At 35.6% G+C, this 26,117-nt stretch overlaps 1 protein-coding gene across 3 annotated transcripts in view; it reads left to right on the top strand.

Annotated features, from left to right (window-relative positions):
• The window catches only part of LOC138707874 (uncharacterized), a 469,237-nt gene that overhangs the window by 423,073 nt on the left and 20,047 nt on the right, over positions 1 to 26,117 (top strand). For 2 of the 3 annotated variants that reach the window (XM_069837875.1, XM_069837874.1), the window contains exons 10-11: positions 12,882 to 13,043; positions 13,298 to 15,076. In XM_069837875.1, coding sequence (XP_069693976.1) covers positions 12,882 to 13,043; positions 13,298 to 15,076 — 1,941 coding nt within the window. The remainder of the gene's footprint in view (positions 1 to 12,881; positions 13,044 to 13,297; positions 15,077 to 26,117) is intronic. The other variant, XM_069837876.1, reaches the window with a different exon arrangement.

Below are 26,117 nucleotides of genomic sequence, written 5' to 3'. Positions count from 1 at the left end.
TCAATATTTGCATGTGTGTCGTTTACTTTGTATGTTTGTTGTTTAATCCGTAAGTAGTCGCGTGGGGTCTGGTAGGCCCCAAGGTTATGAATGTTGATGTATAACTATTTATGTGTTGGCTACACTGCTCGGCACTTCAGTACCTTCCTAAAAGATCGTTTTCGGAATTATAAAGTGTTCGCCTCTATTCTTAAACTGTTAGTTTGCATTGTAGATTGGCTCGAATTAGTTGGGGGTTTCTCAGGCCCCCACGTGACTACTAACGTAACAGTATTATTATTAAGTATATCACACTCTTCTTGTTTTCGATTAATGTTTTACAGTTCATTTGTCTGTTATTGTTGCTAAAGGCAGTTAAGTGGCTAACAATAAAACGTGTAATATTGAACAAGAAGCAGCACGTATTTCAAAGCTTATGGACGAAGTAGAGACAAGTGGTGATGAAAATGGAGAATCCGATCATGACAAAGTGGATCATCTGAGTGAATCAGAACATGATACAGAAATACGCAAATGTTCCAACTCTGAGTTTGAATGACCAAAGCAAATTACATATTTTTCTTCATAATAATAATTTACGACCATAGTAAAGTTTCTATTGCTTTGAAAATAATATCTATATTCGTCTGCAATGTTCTAAAATTGTATTAAAATTGACCAAAATTACTGTTTATAAACCAAGCCGTAGAACACTTCTCCAAACTTTTTTTCTATGTAATAGTACTGATACGTATTGTACTTTATAGAAAATTGCATTAAACAATATCGGTATATATTTATGTAGTTGTAATATTCTATTAAGTGAGAGCCTGCAATATTAAAACTAACAACGATTAAAATGTGCATCAATAAATTAAGGTGATTATATAACACATTGTTGTTGTTTCTTCTCATCAAAACTGAAACAAACTAATTGTGAAGTATATAAACGAAATTATAATTACGAGGCGCATCCAGAAAGTAAGTTTCCCGATTTTTTCCCCTTGAAAGTAAACGTAATTAGCCGTGTCAATTGCACATGCGTAACAGATCTACAATGTATCAATCATATGCCAGCCGGACAGGTCCCGCCTGGTGCCAGTAGCATGGCAGCAGTGGTCCGAAATGGAAGCTCTTATTCCTTCTCCCGCCGCCTGGAAGGTCCGGTCTGTGATAAAGTTCTTTAATGCACAAAGCATTGCGCCAATTGAAATTCATTGGCAGCTCTGACAGGTCTATGGGCCAAACATCATGAGTAAGCAGATGGTGCGTCGCTGGTGTAGGCAGTTTTCCGAAGGTCGTCAAAGTGTCCATGATGAAGAGCGCAGTGGGCGACCGTCCCTCATCAATGATGATCGTGTTGAGCTGGTGCGGCAGTGCATCATGGAGAACCATCGCTTCACGATTACAGAGCTGAGCAGCCATTTTCCGCAGATATCGCAATCCTTGTTGCATGAGATTGTCACTAAGCACCTGCTGTTCAAAAAAGTGTGTGCCAGATGGGTGCCGAAAAACCTGACACCCGAACACAAAATGCAACGTTTAGGAGCAGCACTGACATTTCTGCAAAGGTATCACGACGACGGTCACGAGTTCCTCGACAGGATCGTCACAGGCGATGAGACTTGGATTTCGCACTTCACCCTGGAAACCAAGCAGCAGTCAATGCATTGGCGGCATAGTTGATCTCCGGTCAGGACAAAATTCAAACAGATGCTGTCGGTACGGAATGAGATGTACACAGTGTTCTGGGACAGGAAGGGCATTCTGCTCAGTGACTTCCTTCCAAGAGGTGAAACAGTGAACGCTGACCGTTACTGTGAAACACTACGAAAATTGCGACGTGCCATTCAAAACAAGAGGCGTGGAATGCTTACTTCAGGTGTTGTGCTCCTCCATGACAATGCTCGTCCACATACGGCTCGGCGCACAGCAGCTGTTTTGACGGAATTTGGCTGGGAGTTGTTTGATCACCCACCCTACAGTCCTGATCTTGCTCCCAGCGATTTTCACGTTTTCTTGCACCTCAAGAAATTCCTGTCCTCCAGTGAGCGTTTTGGCAACGACAAAGAGCTAAAGACGTCTGTCACATGCTGGTTCCATTCACAGGCGGCAGAGTTCTACCACTGAGGGATACAAAAGTTGATCCCACAATACGACAAGTGTCTCAATTTTGATGGTGGCTATGTTGAAAAATAGGTGAAACATTGCTGTATCTGTTGCCAATAAATTTTTTCCTGAAAGTGTGTTTTCTTTTTTTTAAAAAAATAGGGAAACTTACTTTCTGGATACACCTCATATATAAAAACCGCAAAATATCATTAACATGCCTCAATGAATGCAATTTTAATATGAAATACTGTGGGACCCCCACGCAACTACTAGTGACACAAAAATTAGCGCTCCTACTTAAGGGTTAATAATATTGAAATTATAAGGAGTGTCCCAAATTGTTGTATACACTCTTTGAAATACTATTTCACAGCAAAGAAATGAGATAGAAATAAGATTTTTGCTGTTTATGATTCAGAAAGCAGTGGAAAGCATGGGAAACATGTTCATCTGTTTATAAATAAACATGGCAATGCAATTATCATTCGATGAATGTAAGTGGATACCAAAATGTTATTAGAAAGTGGAGAATGTTGTTGAAGTTCAACGACGTTGGAGAGTTGAATTTGGAACGTAACCATCAATAAGGTTAACTATCACAAGAATCCAAGACAAGTTTGAAGTCGACAGAACGGTGCAAGATGTGTTGAAAGGGCAGTGCAGAAGAAAGAGAAGTTCCACTGATAACGAGTGTGTTGATGCAGTCATGCAGGCTTTTGCACTTTCCCCAAAGAAGTCAATGAGGCAATGTTCTTGTGAGATTGGTATCAGCAAATCCAGTGTTCATCGAATTTTGCGAGCTCAGAAATGGAAGCCTTACCATTCCGAGACTTGTCCATGCACTATATGAGGATGACCCAGATAGGCAACTGGAATTTTGTGAGTGGTTCTTGAACATGTGTAATGAAAGGGGAGATTTTCAAGACTAATTGTTTGATCAGATGAAGCCACATTTAAACTTAATGGCACAATTAACTGGCACTATTGTGTGTACTGGGCTAACGAAAATCCACACACCTTTCAAGAAAAGACTGTCGATCTTCCAGGCATAACAGAATGGTGTGGTCTGTCTTCCAGAGGAATAATTGGGCTGTACTTCTTCAAAGAGACTGTCACGGGTGAGAAATACCTGCAAATGTTGGAAACCACGATTCCATGTCTTAATGATCTCTTTGAGAATGAAAATGTGTTTTACTTTCAATAAGACGGGGCTCCAGCTCACTTTCATATCAATGTGAGGAATTTTCTTGATCACACACTCAATCAGAGGACGAAGAGGACGTGCTGTGGAGTTCCCGCCTTGATCTCCGGATTTAACCCCTCCAGACTTCTACCTATGGGGAGGGGGGAACTGAGAGTTCAGATTGAACATGCCTGTAATGATATTCCATTAGCAACAATCCAGTTGGTATGTCACTCTGTTATATGTCGTTGTTGAGAGTGTACTGTGGTGAAAGGGGGTCATTTTGAACATGTACGGGCTTAAGGAATACAAAACCGCAAAAATCGTATTTTTGTCTCATCTCGTTGCTGAGAAATAGTGTTTCAAAATGTGTATACATCAATTTGGGACACTCTGTAGTATTTAACTTTGAACAAGAACATCCATTCTGAAATCAGAGCCCTTAAAACATTAACTGAAAGGAAAACAAAAGTTCGTTATAAGTCAACAAAGACAACGAAAAAAAAAAACTATATTTTTTTTACAGTTTCAAATAGTACCAGTAATTTAAGCTGAATTGCCAATGAGCGATGGCTCAGTAGCAACAATTTCAGTGTTTTAATCATGTTGGTACTGAAATATTAGCTAATTCAATATCAAGTGTACCAAAATCTGTCATTGATCCGAAATTAAAAGAGTCTGAAGATTCCCAAACCAAAGAGAAATGTAACTTAACTACTAGCTACCAGTATATAAGCAAAAAAAATCTGAATTTTAAATACTATTATAGTCACAATCATGCCATGGTATGAAAGAAAAATTTCACAACCTCGAGCGGGAATCGAACCTGCGACTTCCTGTGCTCCAGTCAGGCACTCTACCACTGAGCTATCGAGTTCGTCTCATGCCAAAGCCTTGGAATTATCCTTTCATACTGGCGACTCTGTTATAGAGTGATTGTGACTATAATAGTATTTAAAATTCATTAATATCACATCAACGGACGTGTATACGTCACCAAACATCGTAAGATGAAAAAAAATCTGATACAGATCTTGTGAATTCAGAATATACACATTATATTAGGCCTATTATAAACTTGTGTTGGAAACAACAGATCCAGGGGTAGAATCGCGAAATCAAGAAACCTGGTCCTCCAGGTTAGGGGTTGATGCATTGGGCCAACCTCTTGTTCTTCGGAAAAAATGCAAACGTTACAAAACTAATGGAATGCATTTACTATTAAATTTGTACAAGAATATAAACAGTAGTGTCTTAATATAAACAGAATTAAAACAAAATATATAGGCCTAGCGATACGAGGAACTTCTCAAGATTTGATAATAGAAGAAGGGCTGGGAACAATTATCTGCATACTGAAAAGTATAAATATTTAGGAATGAAAATTACAAATGATGGGGATAAAAGGTAGTATAAGTAAGACAAAAATAAATTCTGGAATGTTGATTATTTCTACAGTAAAAGGTTTTTGTGGGGTAAACAGATAAAAAAAACCAAAACTTTTAAAACAATAATAAAATTAGAAGTGTCATGATTAGGGCTGGAGGTTTCTGACCGGAAAGGGAACATAAGCAATACAGTTTAAAAGTACTGTTCCGAAACAAACCAATTGGAGCATAGTAGGCCTAAATGATGCCAGGCAATGCGACCATGTGGACTATGAATCAATAAAAATCTCACCTCATTCCATAACCACTTAACCTGACTGTGCTTGTGCGTGTTGTCAGAACAACATACCGGCTATGTCTAACCTAAGAGCAATGTTGTGGGTTGGAAACCGCCAGCCCTGATCATGAAATATGCATCAGAAATTTGGAATATGATGTAACAATTAAAAATCAAAATTAATGGCAGTAGAGATGGACTTTTAGAGACGATTTGAAAGGATATTTCAATGGAAATGAAATTATTAGAGATACAATATTAATGTTCCAAGTTAAATTATTAATTTTATTCAACAAAAACAGTTTCAATAATATGGATACAAAAAAGGATGATAGACGAAAGATTGCCAAAGACAATCATGGAATGGGTACCGCTTGGACGAAGGAAAAGAGGAAGACTATCTGATGATAACTGGACAAAGATAATTCCTACATTAGTGAGGGATAGAGGCATTGAAGAAAATTTGTGAGCAGACTGATAAGAATGGAGGAGAAGAAAAAGCAAATAATTTGTAATCATAGGCTCCAGAAAAATTGCGTAAACATTGTTAAGTTAGAAAAGGAAAAAGTACCGGTATATTATATTTATATTTACATGAAGAAAATTATGATGTTCACTCACTTCAGAATGGAGAGTTAAATAAACGGGAATGATTGATGTACTGGTACTCAGAATCTAAAGGATATTTATTCTGTTTAGATTAGGTTAGCTATTTCATTAAAGTGAAAAGTTTTTGACCTAAAACTTTAATTGTTATTGAAAAAATAGCTCAAGTCTTGCAGAAAATAAAAAATTGTTATAAACAAAAAGTTATGTAGACAGAGGAAAAGGTACGCTTGGGGAAAAAAAAGACTGCACTTCACTAACAGTAAATAAAAGAAGATAATCACTGGCACATTATTTTAAGACCTGTTGTAAATGCCATTAAATGTCTAGTACTTAATGCATTAGCATTTCATTGTACCTGGAGATGAAATATTTGGATCTAATGTAAGGGTACGTACCTACAAGATTTTTTCGCAATTTCCAGGGACAGGTATCGATATATGAAAATACTACTTTTGACACTTCTCTTAGTTTGCTGTTCACTAATATTGTTTTTACACACTTTAAACAAATAAAATACTCATTCAATTTACACACTAAAATATTCATTATATTCATTCTGCTTAACTACTGCCGGTACTTAAATTGCTGGTATTTTTTCTGAACTGTGAATTTTTTAAGCAGGTCTTCTCTGGATCACAATTTTGCTCCCGACAGGTCATGTTGAAGTTTGTTAAGATAGCAAGTATGGCTCCAACAGTTTCTAAACTTATTCTGGGTTTTTGGGATGTCCACATCATGTTCACTGAGGGGAAGAAAAACACTCTCTCCACTGAATCATTACTTCCAGGACACACACTTCTGGAGTTGTGCGCAGGGAATCATTTTTCTCAGAAAAAAATTAAAAAATTCCACTCGATTTTCAGCAGAGTGGCATTTTCTTCATTCCACTTTGTTATTTTTTCTGAAATCACACTTTTCTTCAAGCAAGAACTCTTATCAACTAAAACATATTCATCAGGTCAAGTCCATCTACATTTGAACGAAAATAATGGACAGCCTCGTTAAGTCTTTCTCTTTCTACAGGAGATCTCAGCAATATTTTTTAGTATTAGTATTATTATTAATATTTCAAAAGTACATAAACTTAATAACTGAAACTAATATATGCACAAATAGTGATTATACACAATAAATATATATAATTTAATAACAAATTTTCTATCATATAACTATTCAAATTTATGTTGGTTTAACTTACACTTACTTCTGGTTTTAGTGCAAGTTTTCACCCTATCGCATTTATTTTAAACATTCAAACTCCTTTACTTGCTAAGTTTGAATTTCTCTTTTTTAACTCCATAATAATCAAGTGTATAGAAATCGTTCCTGTTGCTATATTCATCCAATTATCTTTTACAACAGCCATATTTATATTTAAATTTCAGTTCCTCATTTACATAATACTTAACTATTTCATGTAATAAATATCGCATTGAGGTTAGCAGATGTCGACAATAAGTGAACAAACTGAATAGCTGAATCGGTACATTCTATGCAAGTGTGTAGGCCAGTATCTAACCTTGCGCATTCGCTTCTCAGCAAAATCGTCTACGTAACCTCAATACAGCTGTCAGCCTACTTGTTTAAACACATTATTTGTCAATCTAATTACCTGATAACATCAATTCCACTTTCATCAATTCAATCACATGCTCTCATTTACATTCATTGCTGATATGTTTCTAATACATTTATAACTTAGTACAATCCTGTCTAATTTGAAGTATAGTATTTACCAATTGAGGCGCCCAAGATCAAAATGGGCTATGTGACTTTTTTTCAGGAAATGAGTTATTGACGTCATTGGCAAGTTTGGGTTGAAGACTTTACACTGTGAAAGGTGCAGTTTCAAAATGGTTTATTTTAGACATGTAAAATGCATGGAGAAAATTAGTACTTGTATCAAAATGGGATATGTTATTATTAATGAATGAATGAATCAAAATGGGATATGCCAGCCGTTATTTGAACAGATCAAAATGGGCTATATTTCATATCTTTACGTTATATTTCCAGAGCACATGAAACAGAATGGTCTATGTTTGCCAAAGTTTGTGTAGTTTAAGTTTTTCCGCTAGATTTTTCAGAAAACTAACATGGTTTTGACCTTAGTTACACAGTAATTATACCTCTACAATTCTGTTCTAATTTATAAGGCAAGGACTGTATTGCTATGAAAAATATTTATTTAAACTAATGTAATAGGCGTTAATTAATTAATTACGGTAATATTACTTCAGACAAAATATTACAGGCTATGACTGCTCAACATATTCATCTGCTAAGAGTGAAAAGTTTTTATGAAATCAAGAATGAGATGTCTCCAGACCTTGTCACTTTGATCTATGATTGTCAGCAAAATTTGGCATTTCCACATCTTCTAACCAAGCAACATATTAAGCCAAGCAATATTACATGTACAATGAAACAGTAGTTGAGCAGAGATAAGACGAAATATTGAGACATAGTGCTTTTTCTTACACATCCTAGAACATGAGACTTCTAAAGGAAATTCTGAAGGAATAGACTGATATGTAATGATATGAATGGAATTGAGAAAATTCTTTTGGTCTCAAATGGATGAGAGTCACAAAAATGCTACTATAATAACGATGATCTGTTGATGGTTCTACATTGCAGCTCCATCATCCCTGATATATGACGGGGTTCAATTCCCTCTTCTTTGGACACAGTTTTCTACCCTGCGACAATATATTCGGAAAAGAGGAGAATCAAATTAAAAGATAAGAGGTAATTGTGTTGCCAAAAAAATATATTATCACTGGGAAACATGCAACTGTAATCAAGGTTGGCAATGGAGAATGTCCAGTCCGTAAGTGAAAGAAATTTACAAAAGACATGATGAAACCGACCAGCTCTATTCTATTTAAGATCTCAGAATTTAAACATCTTTTTTCTTCATCTTATTTAAAGGACAAGCATGTTTACGCTTTGAGAGCAAACAATATTTATCATATGGACTGTGTAAACGAGGAAAATTTTTCTGTAGGTTATCAATACATCGATACATCATGGATGTAGAAGGATTGTTGTAGAAACATTTTGGATTGTTCTGGGAAGGAGAAGACCATTTGCAGATAAACCTGCAAATTCATATGACCAGGAATGTGCCAACAAACGAACAAGAAGGAGAAGAGGACGTTAATGGCCTCTGCACAAGCTTTTCCCTTGTTAGGTTAGGTTAGGTCACTGTAGCTACGGGCTGTTAGGACGACCCTTTTGCACATCGGTCATATTAAGATCTATTGTGCACCCCGAATTTATAGGATGAATGAGGATGAGGTTGTACCAGCCAACTGGCCGCATGTTACCCCTCATCTGCTCACCCAATGGAGGCCTCCTACCCTCACACCGATAAGGTGACCAAGCAGCATAGGATCCATTCCAACGGCCCTTCCAAGGTGTCGGAGTGCCCTTGGAAGTGCTCTTAAGGAATGAATCCCGACAGAGATATAGCAGAAGGTCCACACCTGTGGTGTAATGGTTAGGGTGTCTAGCCGTGAAACCAGCTTGCCCCAGGTTCGATTTCCGCTCGGGGCAAATTACCTGGTTGAGGTTTTTTCCGGGGTTTTCCCTCAACCCAATATGAGCAAGTGCTGGGTAACTTTCGGTGTTGGACCCCAGACTTATTTCACCAGCATTATCACCTTCATCTCATTCAGACGTTAAATAACCTAAGATGTTGATAAAGCATCGTAAAATAACCTACTAAAATAAAAATAAAAAATATAGCAGAAGGGTGGGAACCAAAGAACGGTTGGCTATTGAATGAGATGAGAAAGATGAATGATTTGATATGAAAATCTAAATTCTTTTTCTACATGGGAGGGGAAGAGAAAATGGAACATTGCAATGAAAATTCCAACCCGGCATTTGGCTAAGCAACATTCAGGTTAGTTGGTCTGGGAATCGAACCACGGACCCCCCCCCCCCCGAATGCGAGTCCCATGCGAAACGCTCGGATATTTCCTTGTTAAAGATTCCTGTGAACATGTTTGAAGAGTGATTTTTTATAATTTTTGTAAACCCATGCAATTACTCTAATTATTGAGTAGAACACTTTCAGTTTTTTTAAGTTTCTTGTGACTGTTTTGGGAATAGTGCTATTAAAAATAAAATAAAAGTATTTCGAAAACTTTATTTTAACGAAATCATGTTCAAAAGCATAATTAGATCAAGTAATGTAAAATTAGAGTAATGAGTTTCAAAATAAATGCATCAAAATGGGATATCAAAATTTAAATTTTCTTACAAAACTAATATTTGGACATTATAATTTGAATAAACATAGTAGGCATGTTTACTACTGATGTCTTCATCAATAAGAGCCATTCCCGCATTTGTATCTTTCTTGTATGAGATGTAGGACATTTTTGCAATTTTCTTAAAATTTACTTTGGATGACATAGCCCATTTTGATCTCGGGCCCCTCAATTTATAACGTCTTAATATTTTGATTATTTGCTAATCAGTAAAGCTATTTGCAAAAATCATTTCCAGTGAGTTATTATTCAGCTATTATAATTACGTCCTTATTACTTAATAAATTCATAAATGCATTTTTTTTTCAATTCTATTTATTAAAACTTCGACGTTATTAAATCTTAAATATGAAATATGGCTACCATTCTTACTTAGTTAATAATTAACTTTTCTAATAGCAGGAAAGTTTGTTCGTTGTTGATGCCTACCTATTAGCAAATAAATTCGTTCAGTAACTATAGGCTTATCCTTATTCGAATTAGATTGTTCATATCTATTTCTATTAAAGTTCCTATGTGTCATTTTACCTCTAAGAAAATGTTTGTCGCCTGCACTTCTCCTTTCAGTAGACGTTTCACTTCCTCTCAAGCACCACAGACTTCCACCAGACTGTGTCACCAGATCTTCAATCTCAGCAATATACACTCTATAGTTATATTACCTTGTGAATGAATTTAGCAGGCACTGAGATATTCAACATTTTCATAAAAATAATAATCAACACTGAAAATCCGGAAATATTCAGGGACCAATTATTAAATTCAGCAACATTCCAAGGACAACAAGTAAAATTCGGGGACTGTTCCCTGGAAATGGGGACGTCTGGTAACCTTAATCTAATGAAATTTCCTGAAGCTGTCATATTTATTCATACTTTTTAAGTGTGATGAAATTTTAAAAATTCATACTGAAATATACGGTAACACACCATTGGCGTAGCTCAGTCGGCTAAGGCACTTGCCTGCCGGTCCGGAGTTGCGTTCGGGTATGGGTTCGATTCCCGCTTGGGCTGATTACCTTGTTGGGTTTTTTCCGAGGATTTCCCCAACCGTAAGGCAAATGTCAGGTAATCTCTGGCGAATCCTCGGCCTCATCTCGCAAAATATCATCTCGCTATCACCAAACCCATCAACGCTAAATAACCTAGTAGTTGATACAGCGTCGGTAAATAACCAAGTAAAATAAAAAATATATATACGGTAACACAGGGAAAAGGGAAATCTATTAGTGTACTTGTCCAATACCATATATATGTGACTTATTTGTTAATATAATATGAATAGAATATTAAGTGGAGGTTCAAAAGCCGGTTCATTTTTTCTACCAGTATAGATCCCACAGCACATACACTAAACAACTAACATACATTGTAGGCTACGTTGTATTATTTATTATGGAACACCAGTTCAAAGATTTTAAAAATATATTACAATGAAAAATCACACTGCCACAGAGATGAAAGAAATGTTCTTGGAAACAATTTCGTTGCTGGTTATTCCATTACTTTACAAGACATGAGAGCTGAAACTTATGATCAGAGGGGCAGATGATGATGAAAAGTCATCTTATTATTTTTCACATTAGGACGATGCCTATTAATATAGAAATCCTTTCTATGTTAATATCAACGTAAAAAAGTAATTTCTTATATTGCATTTTTTGACGTTTTTGAACTAATACGTCATTTTTATATTTTTTTCGCGCATTTTTTGGTCATTTTTAATACTGTACTTTGAAGAACTTTTAGATCATTTGGAATGCATTTTACTTTCTTCTTTACCGATAGGTCTGTTAAATCATTTTCTAACCAAATAGGTCAGTAGTAATTACTTACTGAATAAGTGAATAACAATAAAGTTTGAGTTTTATAGTTTGGAACAGACTCTAAAGTCCATCCCTCATTCCAATGAAGGCTTCACTTCACACAACAGAAGTAATATAAAATGCTTGAGAGCAGCTTATTTTAAGTGAGGACTTTGACTGTTACTGTTCTTTTGTCGGTACAAGGGTGTCTTTAGAATTTATGTTTGGAAGAGGGGAAACTTTCACATATTCTGGGCAGGATGTTGTGTCCTCAACATGGTTTGGAAGGGATGTCTACTGTAGAAGACAGTATTTTTAACACAAAGATTGCAAGAATGCACACTGCGCCCACAATTTGTTTTGTCATCTGGAAGATCTGGTAGCAAAAGTGAAGCACAGAAGGAGGAGGAGACGGAGAATGAAGACACTGACATGGACCACTGATTGAAAAACATTTTAAACCCTCATTAAAATCTATAGTTTTCCCTTAAAAACCTTCATTTTGTTGCATGTTCTTTTCCTTTATCTTAGCCAAATTCCAGGAAGTTGCCTCTTCTCTCAGAGATTTGCAGGGCAGTCATTGAAACAAGGTGACTAATTTTTAAGAAGTTGTGGTGCGAGTACGGTGAATAATATTTAAATGTTATTTTCTTTTAATTTTGTCATTTTTCCATTAGTTTAAGAGCATTTTAATGATCATTTTATGTAGATTTTTCGGTCATAAACATCCGCCCCTACTTATGATAATGCAACAAATACGTCGAAAGTCACAATGCACTCACAGAATATATTTCATGCATAGTGTATCCATTCAATCTAGTAAACTCTGATGCTGTAAAGAGCTGTATTCGAGGAACCAAGTTATTTGTTTTCAGCAGTACACCTACTAATTTAGTACCAATAACATAACAATTTTTCGATTTTGTTACATCACTTAATTTGAAATTGAATTAAATCATATATTCTACATAGTATATTTTAATTGCTGTTAACATTGTTATGAAGTTGCCTCGAAGTATACACGACTATCAAGAATCGTGTATTATGGACAATATTTACCTTCTTTCATATTTGTGGTTTTTGCAGTACATATTTCTATAATATGTTTATTTTTATGTTAATACTCAGCTTACAATTAAATTAAGCTAAGTAGATTTATTCCTGATGTTTTCAATTGAACAATGCCTTAAGTACAACTTTTGCTCTTAGAGGTTTTATATTATCTCTTCAAATTTCAATTTAACAGGATTAGAAAGACTGCAAGAATCTCCATGTCCAGTTGCTGGGGAATACACAGGGGTTATACCTGACGCAACAAATCTTTGTGCAAAATTGTCCTCTGACTGCAGATATCCAGAAATAATGTATTATACCGTGTCAGATTGTTCTCAACCTGAGATATATGAAGGTAAGTCTGTATTGATCTTGTTTTTTAGAATAACGATTTCGAACAAAACAATCCACATGTACATATATCGGAAAGCATTTGTTCATTATTTTTAATTAGACAGAAACAGAGGTAATATAACCATTATATGTATTTCGCACAGGTATTCTATATTTTATGAAACAATCTGAAACACAAATCCATGTCCTCTTCTTGCTTCACTCTGAAGAGATTGATGGTATTATTTTCATAAGTAACTTTAATTCAACTTGTAGGCTCTCGAAGACGAGGAAGGAAGCGCCGTCAATCTGGCACCAGGATCTACCGCATCAGTAATCCTCGTACATCCACCACATCTCCAACACCACTTACTCTTATCCCTTCCAATGATACTATATTATTCCAGAAAAATGTAAGAAACATAAGCAGCCTTCAGAATGGGGAACCCCTTTCCCAAGTTGATGCAGTTGAAAGAGGCACGTACAGTGCAATTCTGGATGACCAACAGCCCCAGTACACTTCTGAAGCAGTATATAGTAGAAGTAATCACCCACATTATAGCAGTGCTGGTCCACGATACCCAACTTCGTATCAAATTGGTACTAGTACAACTACTTTCAGGCCAGTGACCTCTTGGAGTGAAATTCCAGAAGAGGAATACGACCCCTGGACATTTTCGAAGACTCACGGACAGCATGCAGACAATCATAGTGATGGAGATACGTCTGGTCCAATATATGATCCCCACCACTATGACAGAAACAGGAATTCCGACTATTATCACAGAACAAGTGCAAGGCCCACGGAGCAAACAGGAAGCAACAGTTTCCATCCACAATCTACTGGGAAACAAGATGAAATGTATAGTTCAAGGTCAGACTGGAACCATAATCCAAATAGACATGGCACTTCAGAGAACGAACAGCACCAGGGATCAAACAGGAATACCTATAATAATGACAAGATATATAGAAATGAGGATCCACAAATAAATCAAAGACCATCGGGTATCCCAAATGGACATTATAGGGGAACAGAAGTTTCATATAAAGAACATGCATACGGAACTCAAAGACCTATTGGCGGCTATTCTGATTCAAATTCACGTCAAGGTTTTCCCTACTCTGGAAATTCGCAGATGACTCCAGGAGGAATTAACAGTAATCATCATGGAAGTAATAGGGACTGGAACTTGTCTTATAATGGAAATTCACCACCAGTTACCCATAGAACAGTCGGAAACTACCCTGGATCAAATAGGGATAACGGATTTTCTTATAATGAAAACCCACAAAGAACTACAAGTGGTTACCCTGGACCAAACAGAAACAATGATCAGAGACGCACAGAAGGCTATATTGGAGCTAATAGAGACCAGACCTTCTCTATAGGTACAAACAGGGATCATGGTTTTACACACAATGAAAATTCACGAGGTACACAGAGGAATGACAGATATCCAGGGTCCTATCGAGATCTAGGTCCTGTACCTACTGAACACTCAACTCCAAGTGTCTTTTCCAGTCAAGGGGAACCAGGAATTCAGAGAGATTATAGGACCTCTACTGAAAACTATATGAAACACGGTGTACCTCCTGAAATTCACGAAAGTTATGGAAGTGTTAGAAATACAGGAATACATACATTAGATACAAGAGACCAAAATCATCATACTCTTTCTCCAAATCCTAGGAAAGAAGAAAAACTATATTCTACTCCTAGTGTGGAAACAAGAATAAGGGATAGATATCACGAAACCAGCACGAGTGGGAGATTTAACGGACAAAATCCCAACAACACCCCTCATTGGGTATCTACGAATCCACCAAGAGTGGAGAGACCATCGAGACCACAGTGGAATGGCAATGTGGATGCCCGAACTGTAAGCCACCCAGTCCCACACAGTGACTGGGAAGGACCGTGGTCATCACAGAATCGAAGTCCAATTCCAGTGTCCCATCCTGCCCACCTCCCCCCATTGCAAGTCCAGAGACCCAGACACGGGGACAGGCCAATTGCTGTTCCAAGAACAGCGGCCCCCTCCAAACGAGAAGGTAGACGATCATTGTGTTGCTTGTTCCAGGCCCTCTTCAGCACCAGACTTGCAAGCCTACATTGATCTCCATTTGATGCACTATGTGTACTCGCTATAATGCTTTGTGTTTCACATTCTGTCCTCTTCTTGATAGTAAATGACGACATCTCACCAGTCACATTAGAATCGAAAAATGTCTACCAAATTGTGTCGGGGTTTCAGCATAAGAGAGGTGATGATCATTTATCTGGGACATATTTATTGTGGTCCCATTTATCGCGAGGTACTGCAACTGAACCAGCACATTGATTGTTCACGTCTGGCTTAAATCTGCACCTGTGTGCACTGCCTTGACACTGCTTCCTTCGGACTCGTCATGTTTGGTATAAATGGTTGGTAGAATATAACGGCAGAAGAATTGTATTTTATGACTTTGATAATGAAAACAATTAACATTATATTTTCATATTGCATTCGAAATAAATATTAGGGTACTGGTAATCATGCGAATTAAAGATATTTTTCCAAGAAATTCGTGACTAAATTCTATGACCTTTAGAGTACCGTATTCATAAATTTGATACTGTATTTTCCCATAAATATCTAACATATTGTAAATGGAGAATCGTAAAATGTTTAATATACAGTAACAATTAAAAACGTTGAAGTAATTTATTTATTATCACTATTACTTTAGTTACCTGCTAGAGGTCATGATAAGACTAAATACTACTATACTTCTTCTCTAAGTAGGTTCTTAACCTTGGAGCGGGTGCATGATCTTTTGTTACACAAGCTGGCGCGCTGTGTACTTTGTACACATCTAGGAAAAATTGTGTTCTATTTATAAAAATCAATGTTTCCTGGAGGGATATGACGGTTTTTATAGCCCTGTTGTGGGACACTCAGAACTAGACTTCATTGAATTGCACACACAGCGTGCAATCAGGTTGCCGATGTACGGTAGTATAGAGGAGGTGAGAGACCGCCCGGTCTCATAGTATAAGCAGTTCATGTTAAGAGTTGTGACCGGTCCAAATAGATAGAGCAGCTACAGCTAATGTATACCTATGTAAGAACTTGTTTTTGCATTACTGTGGTCGGAATAGTCAAAGCTTAACATTTGTTCAGTGCAGACAAGAATTCAATCAAACGTACTACAATGAGAGTGTTGCTGTTCCAAATAATTGCCCCTGGAATACCCTTACCCCCGCAGCAGTCTTGACCCCTTGAAAAACGTGATTGGATGCTGTTAATTATTATTCAGAATATTACGGCAAAATAATGGAGGTAATTGATGCATTAGATAGCACAGACAGTTCCGCTGTTGCAGCTGTAAAATCATTGCCTTCTGAACAGCTATTGGAAGATATTCTGTTCATTGATTCTAATTTTAAAATCGTGTCCAAAAGCATCACCCTGTTAGAATCGTCTAAACTACAACTCTCAAAAGTCCTCAATATAGTGGATAAAGTATCACAAATCGTTATTCAAAATATCACTAATTTCAGAAAAAGTGAAATGTAAGTTGAGAAACATTATTGCTAAAAATTCTGCCTATTCACAACTTCGTACTATAAATGATGTACTATCACGTCACGACAAGACGTGTGAAGTTGGTGTGCTAAAAAGTAGTGACTTCCCGTTCTTCAAATATGCACCTTTTACATCGTGTGATGTTGAATGTACATTTTCCCAAAATAAAAACTGTTTAAGTGACCATCGGAGGAGGTTACTTTGCAGTCGCTCAAAATGTACGTAACTCTTCACTGCAATGCACATATTCAAGGATGATGTGAGTATATTACATAAAATTTTAAGAGTTAATATATCTCACTACAAAATAATTGTGTATTTACATGTTTAGACATTTGCTACTTCAATGATCATTAATTATATTTCTTGAATGCAGGATACAGGTTTTATTGTAACCACAGTATACTGCTCAGTGTTTACATCAGAGGCATACTCGATCCGTTGCACATCCCCTTCTCATACAATCTATATCGCGAGCGTAGTAAACCTTACGATTCTCGTTGCAATTCCACGAAGTCTACTCAGAACGAATTAAAAGAAAACACATATACTGGAAGTAATCTAGTACAATGCAATTTATTAATGTGTGATTACTTTTTAAAAACTATATTTCGTAAGTAACTTCCACGACAACGAATACATTCCTGAGATCTGCTATGAAAGTTCTGCATAACTCGCCCCAACAAAACAGGTTCAATGACACTAATTTCGTTCCTTATGTTTTGTTTCAGCTGGATGATGGTGCGAGGCTTGTTGCGATACACCCTACTTTTGAGATAACCCCATAGGAAGTAATCACTGCACACTGCTCATGGTTCAATGAACTGTCTGCGAAACATGTTTCCAGGACGAATAATTTCACGATTTGGAGACTTTGCCTGACTACCAAGAACGCCTGACCTGACTGCAGCTGATTACTTCCTATAGGGTTATCTCAAAAGTAGGTTGTATCGCAACAAGCCTCACCCCATCATCCAGCTGAAATAAAACATAAGGAACGAAATTAGTGCCATCGAACCTGTTTTGTTTGGGTGAGTTATGCAGAACTTTCATAGCAGATTGCAGGAATGTATTCGTTGCTATGGAGGCTACTTACGGAATGCAGTTTTTAAAAAGTAATCAGACATTAATAAATTGCAGCGTACTAGATTATTTCCAGTATATGTGTTTTCTTTCAATTCGTCCTGAGTGTCCCACAACAGGGCTGTAAAAACCGTCATATCCCACTGCCGCACTCTATAGTTCGTCCAAAATTGTACATATGGCTGCAAGTTTGTCACTAATCCTTCTTTCTTGAGTGGTGGTTTTGCTATCAAAATGGATGCAGCGTGAAATAAATAGAAATCTCTTCTAGCTCATGACCACTCTCATTATTTGTATTCCAGAATCATCTATTGTCCAAAGTTCGGTCACATTTGTGTGGTTTGCTCTTTCTTGGTTTCAGTGAGATAGAGCAATCCCAGCAATGCCATTGTCGTACATCTTTTTTCTTTTGCATTCCTATCTCTGGAATATTGTACACTTTTCTTATGCTGAATGTATAAATGTATACACTTTACAGTTTCATCGATCATTTCATTTTAGTGAGAACCTCAATTTAACTTGTAAAATTTCTAGCAGCAGACTTAGCTCAAGGAAAAATTGTTACGGTCTTTTTTTTTTTTTTGCTCTAGTTGTTCCTGTGCAACAAGTTTTACTCATTTTGCAATTTCTACCTTTTCCAATAAAATAATCGGTAACAGTAGAAGATCTTCTGCAGTCATCATGTGTACCAAGCTCATCATAATTTTTTTCAGATTGTGAATCATGATCAGTTTCAATAATAACCTCATTTTTTTCCTCATACTCACCATCATTTTTGTTATCAGGCTCTTTCTCAAACTTTGAATCCACCTTGACTAGCCAGTCGAGTTTTCTGTCCGTTAGATGTGCTGCCCTACATTATATCATTCACTTGTATCAGATGTCGAAGTCAACACTGGGTATATGTATATTGTACTAAAGCCCGATGCATTACAAAGAACAAAGAAACTAAATATTACTTATATGACATGGCGTGCTGTGTACTTTTTACATGGCAGTGTCAATGCTGTAGTTTAATTCAATTTTCTCCTCTTCGCTTGCAGACCAAACAACACAACTTTTCACTACGTAAGCTGAAGCAATACTGAAGGAATAGCTAGAAGCTCGCAACAATCAAAAGCAAAAGAAAATGGTTAAATGATATTAATTCAAAGTTGTGTACTTTTTACATAGATGTATCTGTTCGAGGGTTAAAACACAGTTTCAATATTAAAGCTATTGCGAGATGAAAGACTTCAATAATGAGCTCTGTGTAAGAAACAATAATTTATAATATGTAGTTTAATAAGAGAGCTGTCCACACCTGTGGAGTAACGGTCAGTGCATCTGGCCGCGAAACCAGGTGGCCTGGGTTCGAATCCCGGTCAGGGCAAGTTACCTGGTTGAGGTTTTTTCCGGGGTTTTCCCTCAACCCAATACGAGCAAATGCTGGGTAACTTTCGGTGTTGGACCACGGACTCATTTCACCGGCATTATCACCTTCATATCATTCAGACGCTAAATAACCTAGATGTTGATACAGCGTCATAATATAACCCAATAAAATAAATAAAAAAATAAGAGAGCTGCCACAAAAAATTAGTAGCAATGTGCTGAATATAAGCACTCTCTTCTTTGACTCATATATGAATGAAAAGTAATTAACAGAATAATTTACAGTTTTTTCAAAGCTCTAGCTTCAGTCAGAATTCTTATACACATTCCTTCTCTAAATGATTTACCTACCATACTTGTTTTGTAGTTCTTGTAAGATAATATGCATTGCAACCAACAAATATTATTACCTCTTAAGTAATAGTGATGACGACAGTGGCGATGACAATAGGGGAGAGTGGCTGAAATGATGACTGTGGAAGCTATTAGTCTCTAACACTGTTTTTCTCCACAACAAATTACAATTCAGCTCTTCAGGATTTGTGGCTAGGTGTGCAGTCTGAAAAACGAATACTCTAGTAATGTAGTTATTTGCTTAACATTGTACCTCCTGTAGCTAGTTACTTTAAATTTCTATAGTTAATTTAGGAAATTTACTCATACTGAGAGGCAATTGCAATTTTAAATCTTATTTGTCTATTGAAGAAATGTTGTTTAAGAGATCAACTTTCGGTAAGAATGAAAAAGTGCAGTGTCACGCAATATGAATAATTAGCACAGATGCATACCTTCCTGACTAGAAGTAAAATCTGACGAAATGCTCTTGCTTAATGTATGCTTACGTAGAGGAGACTTACCTATATATCGAATTATGAGTTTCATAAAATAAGGTTAGTTTGAAAGTATTTTCAGAGAATAGCCGGTATTTTAAAGATGTATATAGTTCGCCTTATAAAAATTTCCACAAACCAGTAATGTGATAGTTGCACATTGAGAAAGTGTATCCGTTTTGCATTGCAACGAATATTCCAGTTAAAATAGGTAACCTCTATTTAAAATCCCACTTAATTATTGATACAGTGTACAACTGTTTTCCAGGCTTTCTTTTCTATTTTTATGCATAATTTTCTAACTCCAGCACTCTCACTGAAGCTTTAAAGAAGTATACTGGATATTCATAAAAGGGTTACAGATTTTGATAATACGGTGCATAGTGTTCACCAAAGTACATGAAAAACTTCTGGTAAACATAGATTAAAAAAATAATACTTACTGAGCTAAAAGACATTCATTGTAATTGCTACAGCAAGTGCGCTATGTTGTGGTCAGTCATTTGTCACAGAGGACGATGACTTTCAAAATTCCTAGTTAGTCACGAATCTGTTGATAGATATTACTATGCGTTGATTTAATGTCTCCAAGTTGTTGATTGGACTTTCTTTAATACACCAAAGTCGTTACATATCCCAAAGCAAAAAATCTAAGGGAATAAGATCAGGAGACAGTACAGACTGCACATTACAAAGATGCAGAATTTCAAAGAGTGTATGGTACACAGTCAACGAAAAGTACCTTTGCGAATTGAAGAAACTGTAGAGAGTCAAATAGCGTCCTCTGCCCTTAGCATAAGATGTGATCACATGTAAGTGAGATGTTTCGTCCTTTGCATTCAATGTAGGCTGCTGTGTAGCATTACATTACTACCGGTACCTCGTAAAATGGAAAAAAAGAGAATAGCATGTAACTTCTAGGGTATAGATTTTCAAATATTTTTGGAAGATTTTGAGTTTGTTTTCGTGGATAATAGTTACGGCCAAAGTTTGTAACCCTAACTTTCTGGACACACTATATATAGAATTATATCAGATGAATACCAGTAGGCATATAAACGTCATTACCAACGAAAACCTGCTCTAAGACGAAGTTAATGTCATTGAATTCTCCCCTATTTCAAACAACAAAAAGGACTACTTTTTATATGATGTAAAATTTAAATAACCTTATCCTTAAGATGTTTTGTGTTCAATTTTGGGGACATATTCTGAAGAAATGTTCATATCATTGTATGAAATAAATGTGAAGTTGATATCTGTTCAAGTTCTCTTTCGGTGGTAGATAGTAATAAACAGTCTGTAGTTATTTTCTTTTAGTAGGTTATTTTACGATGCTTTATCAACATCTTAGATTATTTAGCATCTGAATGAGATGAAGGTGATAATGCTGATGAAATGAGTCTGGGGTCCAGCACCGAAAGTTACCCAGCATTTGCTCATATTGGGTTGAGGTAAAACCCCGGAAAAACCCTCAACCAGGTAACTTGTCCCGACTGGGAATCGAACCCTGGCCACCTGGTTTCACAGCTAGATACACTAACCGTTACTCCACAGGTGTGGACTGTAGTTATTCATACAGTTAATATACGGTCATTTATTAATAAGCAATTTCACAGTTCTAATTAAATAAATTACTCTGATAGTCAATGCTATGAATTAACAATTTGATATTGATAATACGTTTATAAGTCTCTTTTTCGTAGATATTTACTCCAATTATGGAGACTGATCATTTTTGAACACGTAATGGTGATGGTGCATGTGGATTGTAAAGCATGTTGCAATAACTCACTGTGTGTTATTTTTAATACATACTTAGATTGTAGTAATATAGTTCACTATTGGCATGATTTTTTTTTTCGTGTGAAAGGGAGTGTGTATATATTTTAGTACTTAAAAATGTATTATTTTTTCGTAACTTGAAATCCATCAACCAAGTAATGGAATGTCGAGAATGTCATTCTTTACTTCAAAACAATTTTTAGCATAGTACGGTAGTAAATGTTAACATAATTTCTAAATCTAGTAACCTTGTAATTAGCTGTATCTGTTTGGTATGGTATGGTATTTTAATGTGAACATCGATATAAGTTATAGTGTGCCTTCACATTTAAGTATTTAAGTCGCACATAACTACCAATTTGCATTTGCTTCCAAATTATGTTGATATCCCGAGGGTATTGCAAAGCGCTTATGCCCTGATGACAGTAAACTGATATTCACAGTGATACTACTATTAAATTAACTCACCACTCTTAAAAATAAATTTTTCCAAGTCCATTTTCCAGTCACAATTATTATTCACCTTACTATATCCACCCCTTCCAATAAATTCTTCTAAATCACCCTATTATGTAACTTCTCCTCATACTTCAAACTCCTCTTACATCCATTTTTATATTCTGTTCACTAAAAAATAATTAATCCACACTTTTACAGTCCTTCCCACATATTCTTACAAAACCATGTTCACTTTTCTTATTTTACTAGTAACACTTCACACACTTTCTTCCATCGACTAGGTCATTTAAATCTCCTCTATTCTTAATAGTTTGTTACAGTTTCTTCTATTGCTCTTGTTTAGCCCTCTCCAAAATATCGTTCTCTTATTTATTTTCACTGTCATATTTACACTTTCGTCTTCACCAATAATAATAATAATAATAATAATAATAATAATTATTATTATTATTATTATTATTTATTTATTTATTTATTTATTTATTTATTTATTCATTCATTCATTCATTCATTCATTCATTTATTCATTTATTTGTTTATTTATTTGTTTATTTATTTGTTTATTTATTTATTTGTTTATTTATTTATTTGTTTATTTATTTATTTATTTATTTATTTATTTATTTATTTATTTATTTATTTATTTGACAACAGCCATAGGCCAATAAAAGTCCAGCACAGTGATACAAATAATGTAATAAAATGAACAACTATCATACACATTACATAATAGAGATAACAACAAAATAAAGAACCTACAATGATTAGTTTACAAGAATTAATACTATTATATTTTATGGAAAGGAGTTGATTCATACAAAAGTATTACCAAAATGTGTAGAAAGATAATGCAATTAATATTAGCAAAGACATTGCCATGTTCTAATACTTCTATACATTGAATGGATCGAAATCGCCTACATGTAAGTTAGCATGTTTAATACATCTGGAGACTGGCGAGGAAGATTTAGAATTTCTAATATAGAAGAGTTTGTGATGTCTCATGTCCTTCATAGGAATACAAAGGCTGACACTGTTTAAGAAAGATTAACAATTAATGTCGCCTTTAAGGACCTTGCATAGGAATATGTAATCGAGATCATGATGTCTGGCATACAGGCTTCGACATTTAAAGTGCTCGCATTTTTTATCATAGTTATACTCACAGCTATTAGGCAGGAATCGGTAAGAACATAATGAAATAAATTTCCTTTGAATATTTTCAAGTTTTGCCGAATCAGAATTAGTAATAGAGTTCCAAACTACAGATGCATATTCGAGTTTCGATCTCACTAATGTATAGTATAGTATTAAAAGAGAGTCAGGTGTTGAAAAAGAATAAGTAATTGACTGAATTATTCCTAACATTCTTATTGCATGGTTATAAATATAATCAATGTGGTTGTGAAAATATAATTTATTGTCAATTAATACACCAAGGTCTCTAATACAATCTTTTCGGTTAATTAATACATTGTTTAGATAATGTATAATAATAATAATAATAATAATAATAATAATAATAATAATAATAATAATAATAATAATAATAATTTAATTCATTTTTTTTATTTATTTATATTTAATGTGCTGTACAACAGCCAGTGGCCAATTACAGTTCAGCACAAATATAAAACAAAAATAATTATTACACATAAATACAATTACAATTAATTACAATAATGACGATGAATGGATAACTAAGAATACTATGAGACAATGATAATTGAGTATAATGCCTAAAAGAATACATAAATGATAAATCGTTGCCAAGAGCAAACTAAGTCTATACATTGAAGGGATCGAATTCGCAGCCATGCATGGTGGCATTTTTAATGCATCTGGAGACTGGTGAAAGAAATTTCGAATTTCTAATATAGAAAAGTTTATGGGCTCTCATATCTTTTGTTGGCATACGTAAGGTAATATTGTTTAAGAAAGAGTCACAGGATATATCACCTTTGAGGACTTTACAAAAGAACAGATAATCTAGCTCATAGTGTCTAGCATATAGATTTTGACAATTAAAATATTCACATTTTCTCTCATAACTATACCCGGAATTAATGGGAGAAATCTGAATGAACATAAAGATATAAATTTTCTTTGTATATTTTCTAATTTAGCCGAGTCTGTAGTTGTAATCGAGTTCCAACCTACAGATGCATATTCGAGTTTCGATCGCACCAATGTATAGTAAAGCATTAAAAGAGATTTGGGCGTGGAAAAAGAATAAGTTATTGACCGTATTATTTCTAGCATTCTGATTGCATGATTGTAAATGTAATCAACGTGACTATGAAAATACAATTTACTGTCAAAGAATATTCCCAAATCTTTTACGCAATCCGTTCTGTTAATTAGAACATTATTTAGATAATAATTAAATTTCAGTGAAGAAGTTTTTCTAGAAAAGGTTATTACATTAGTTTTGGATAGGGTAAACCATACTTAAGGAAAATTTTATGTTTGAAAGTTGAGGATTTCAATGCATTATATTTTAAGAAGGTACTGTTTGTGCATCTGTAATTGTCAATTATTTCTTTGTTCAAATCACTGTTACAAAAATGGAATCAATAATACTAAGTGAAACTAGTGACCAAATAAAATTAATATGTATGAAAATATAGTTATTGGCCACTTCTTGACAGTTATTGGCCACTGACTGCATAGTTATTGGTCACTTCACCTGATAGACACTTATTTTTGTTTTGGCTGCAAATATTATTTTAAACTGTTGCTATTATTTCTGTTAGTTATTTACACATGCATTGCACTGCCCTAATACCAGTTTTATGTAAAATATAAATCCACGTGTCTCTCTACTGTATAGACCCTTGTTTATATGTTGCTAGTTTTTCAAGTTCTTGAAGGTAATCATCATCCTCCGAACTACCCTTAAGGTCCATACTGTTATATGAATCTTCTCCGTTATAAAAATGAGCGATATAGGAAGATATCACCATCTTTTTCAGGAATGTGTTGTCTGTGTTTACGTGAAATATAATGTACATAAAATGCTTTTTTACAATCTTCACATCAAATTTCACTGAAAGCTTCTTGCAAATATCACAAATTGGACTTGATTCATTTTGCAATTCTCTGAAGAGTGTTCGTTTCGTCATTTGTATTTTCTCTTTTCTTTCGCAACTTTACGTTTTCTCTTTCTTTTTACGTTTCTTGGACAACTTTCTGTTCGCGCTTCTTTCTGTGCATATCCTGGTAGCTCTATGATGTTATCGAAAACGGCAATCTTTCTATATCATGTTTGCCTTCTCTTTTAGGTGTCTCTGGCAACACCAGAAACTTGCCGATTGATGTATTCGTGACTCTTTTGAGCATTGAAGATATTTTCTCACTTATGTTCTTTTTACTTGGCTATTTAACGACGCTCTATCAACTACGAGGTTATTTAGCGTCGATGGGATTGGCGATAGCAAGATGATATTTGGCGAGATGAGGCCGAGGATTCGCCATAGATTACCTGACATTTCCTATACGGTTGGGGAAAACCTCGGAAAAAACCCAACCAGGAATCGAACCCGCGCCCGAACGCAACTCCAGATCGGCAGGCAAGCGTCATAACTGACCGAGTTACGCCAGTGGCTCTCACTTACATATGTTACCACAACCAGAATGTTGACTACTACAACCTGCATTCACACTTGTTGATGTATTGTCTTGGGGAGTCAGCCACTGGCGTAGTTCAGTCGGCTGAGGCACTTGCCTGCCGATCCAGACTTGTGCCCTGGCATGGGTTCGTTCCCGCTTCAGATGATCATTTGTTTGAGCTATTTCCGAGGTTTTCCCCAACTGTCAGGAAAATGTGAGGTAAACTCTGGCGAATCCTGGGCCTCATCTCGTCTAATACCATCTCGCTATCACCAATCACATCGACGCTGAATAACCTAGTAGTTGATACAGCGTTGTTAAATAGCCAACAAAAAATACAATATAAAAATTGTCATGGAGAGTCACGTTCCGGGGTTCATC

This window comes from Periplaneta americana, chromosome 10 (assembly GCF_040183065.1).
Source record: "Periplaneta americana isolate PAMFEO1 chromosome 10, P.americana_PAMFEO1_priV1, whole genome shotgun sequence".
Taxonomy (NCBI): Eukaryota; Metazoa; Arthropoda; class Insecta; order Blattodea; family Blattidae; genus Periplaneta; species Periplaneta americana.
The sequence above is the reverse complement of the archived record's forward strand: the minus strand, read 5'-3'. Positions and strand labels throughout refer to the sequence as shown.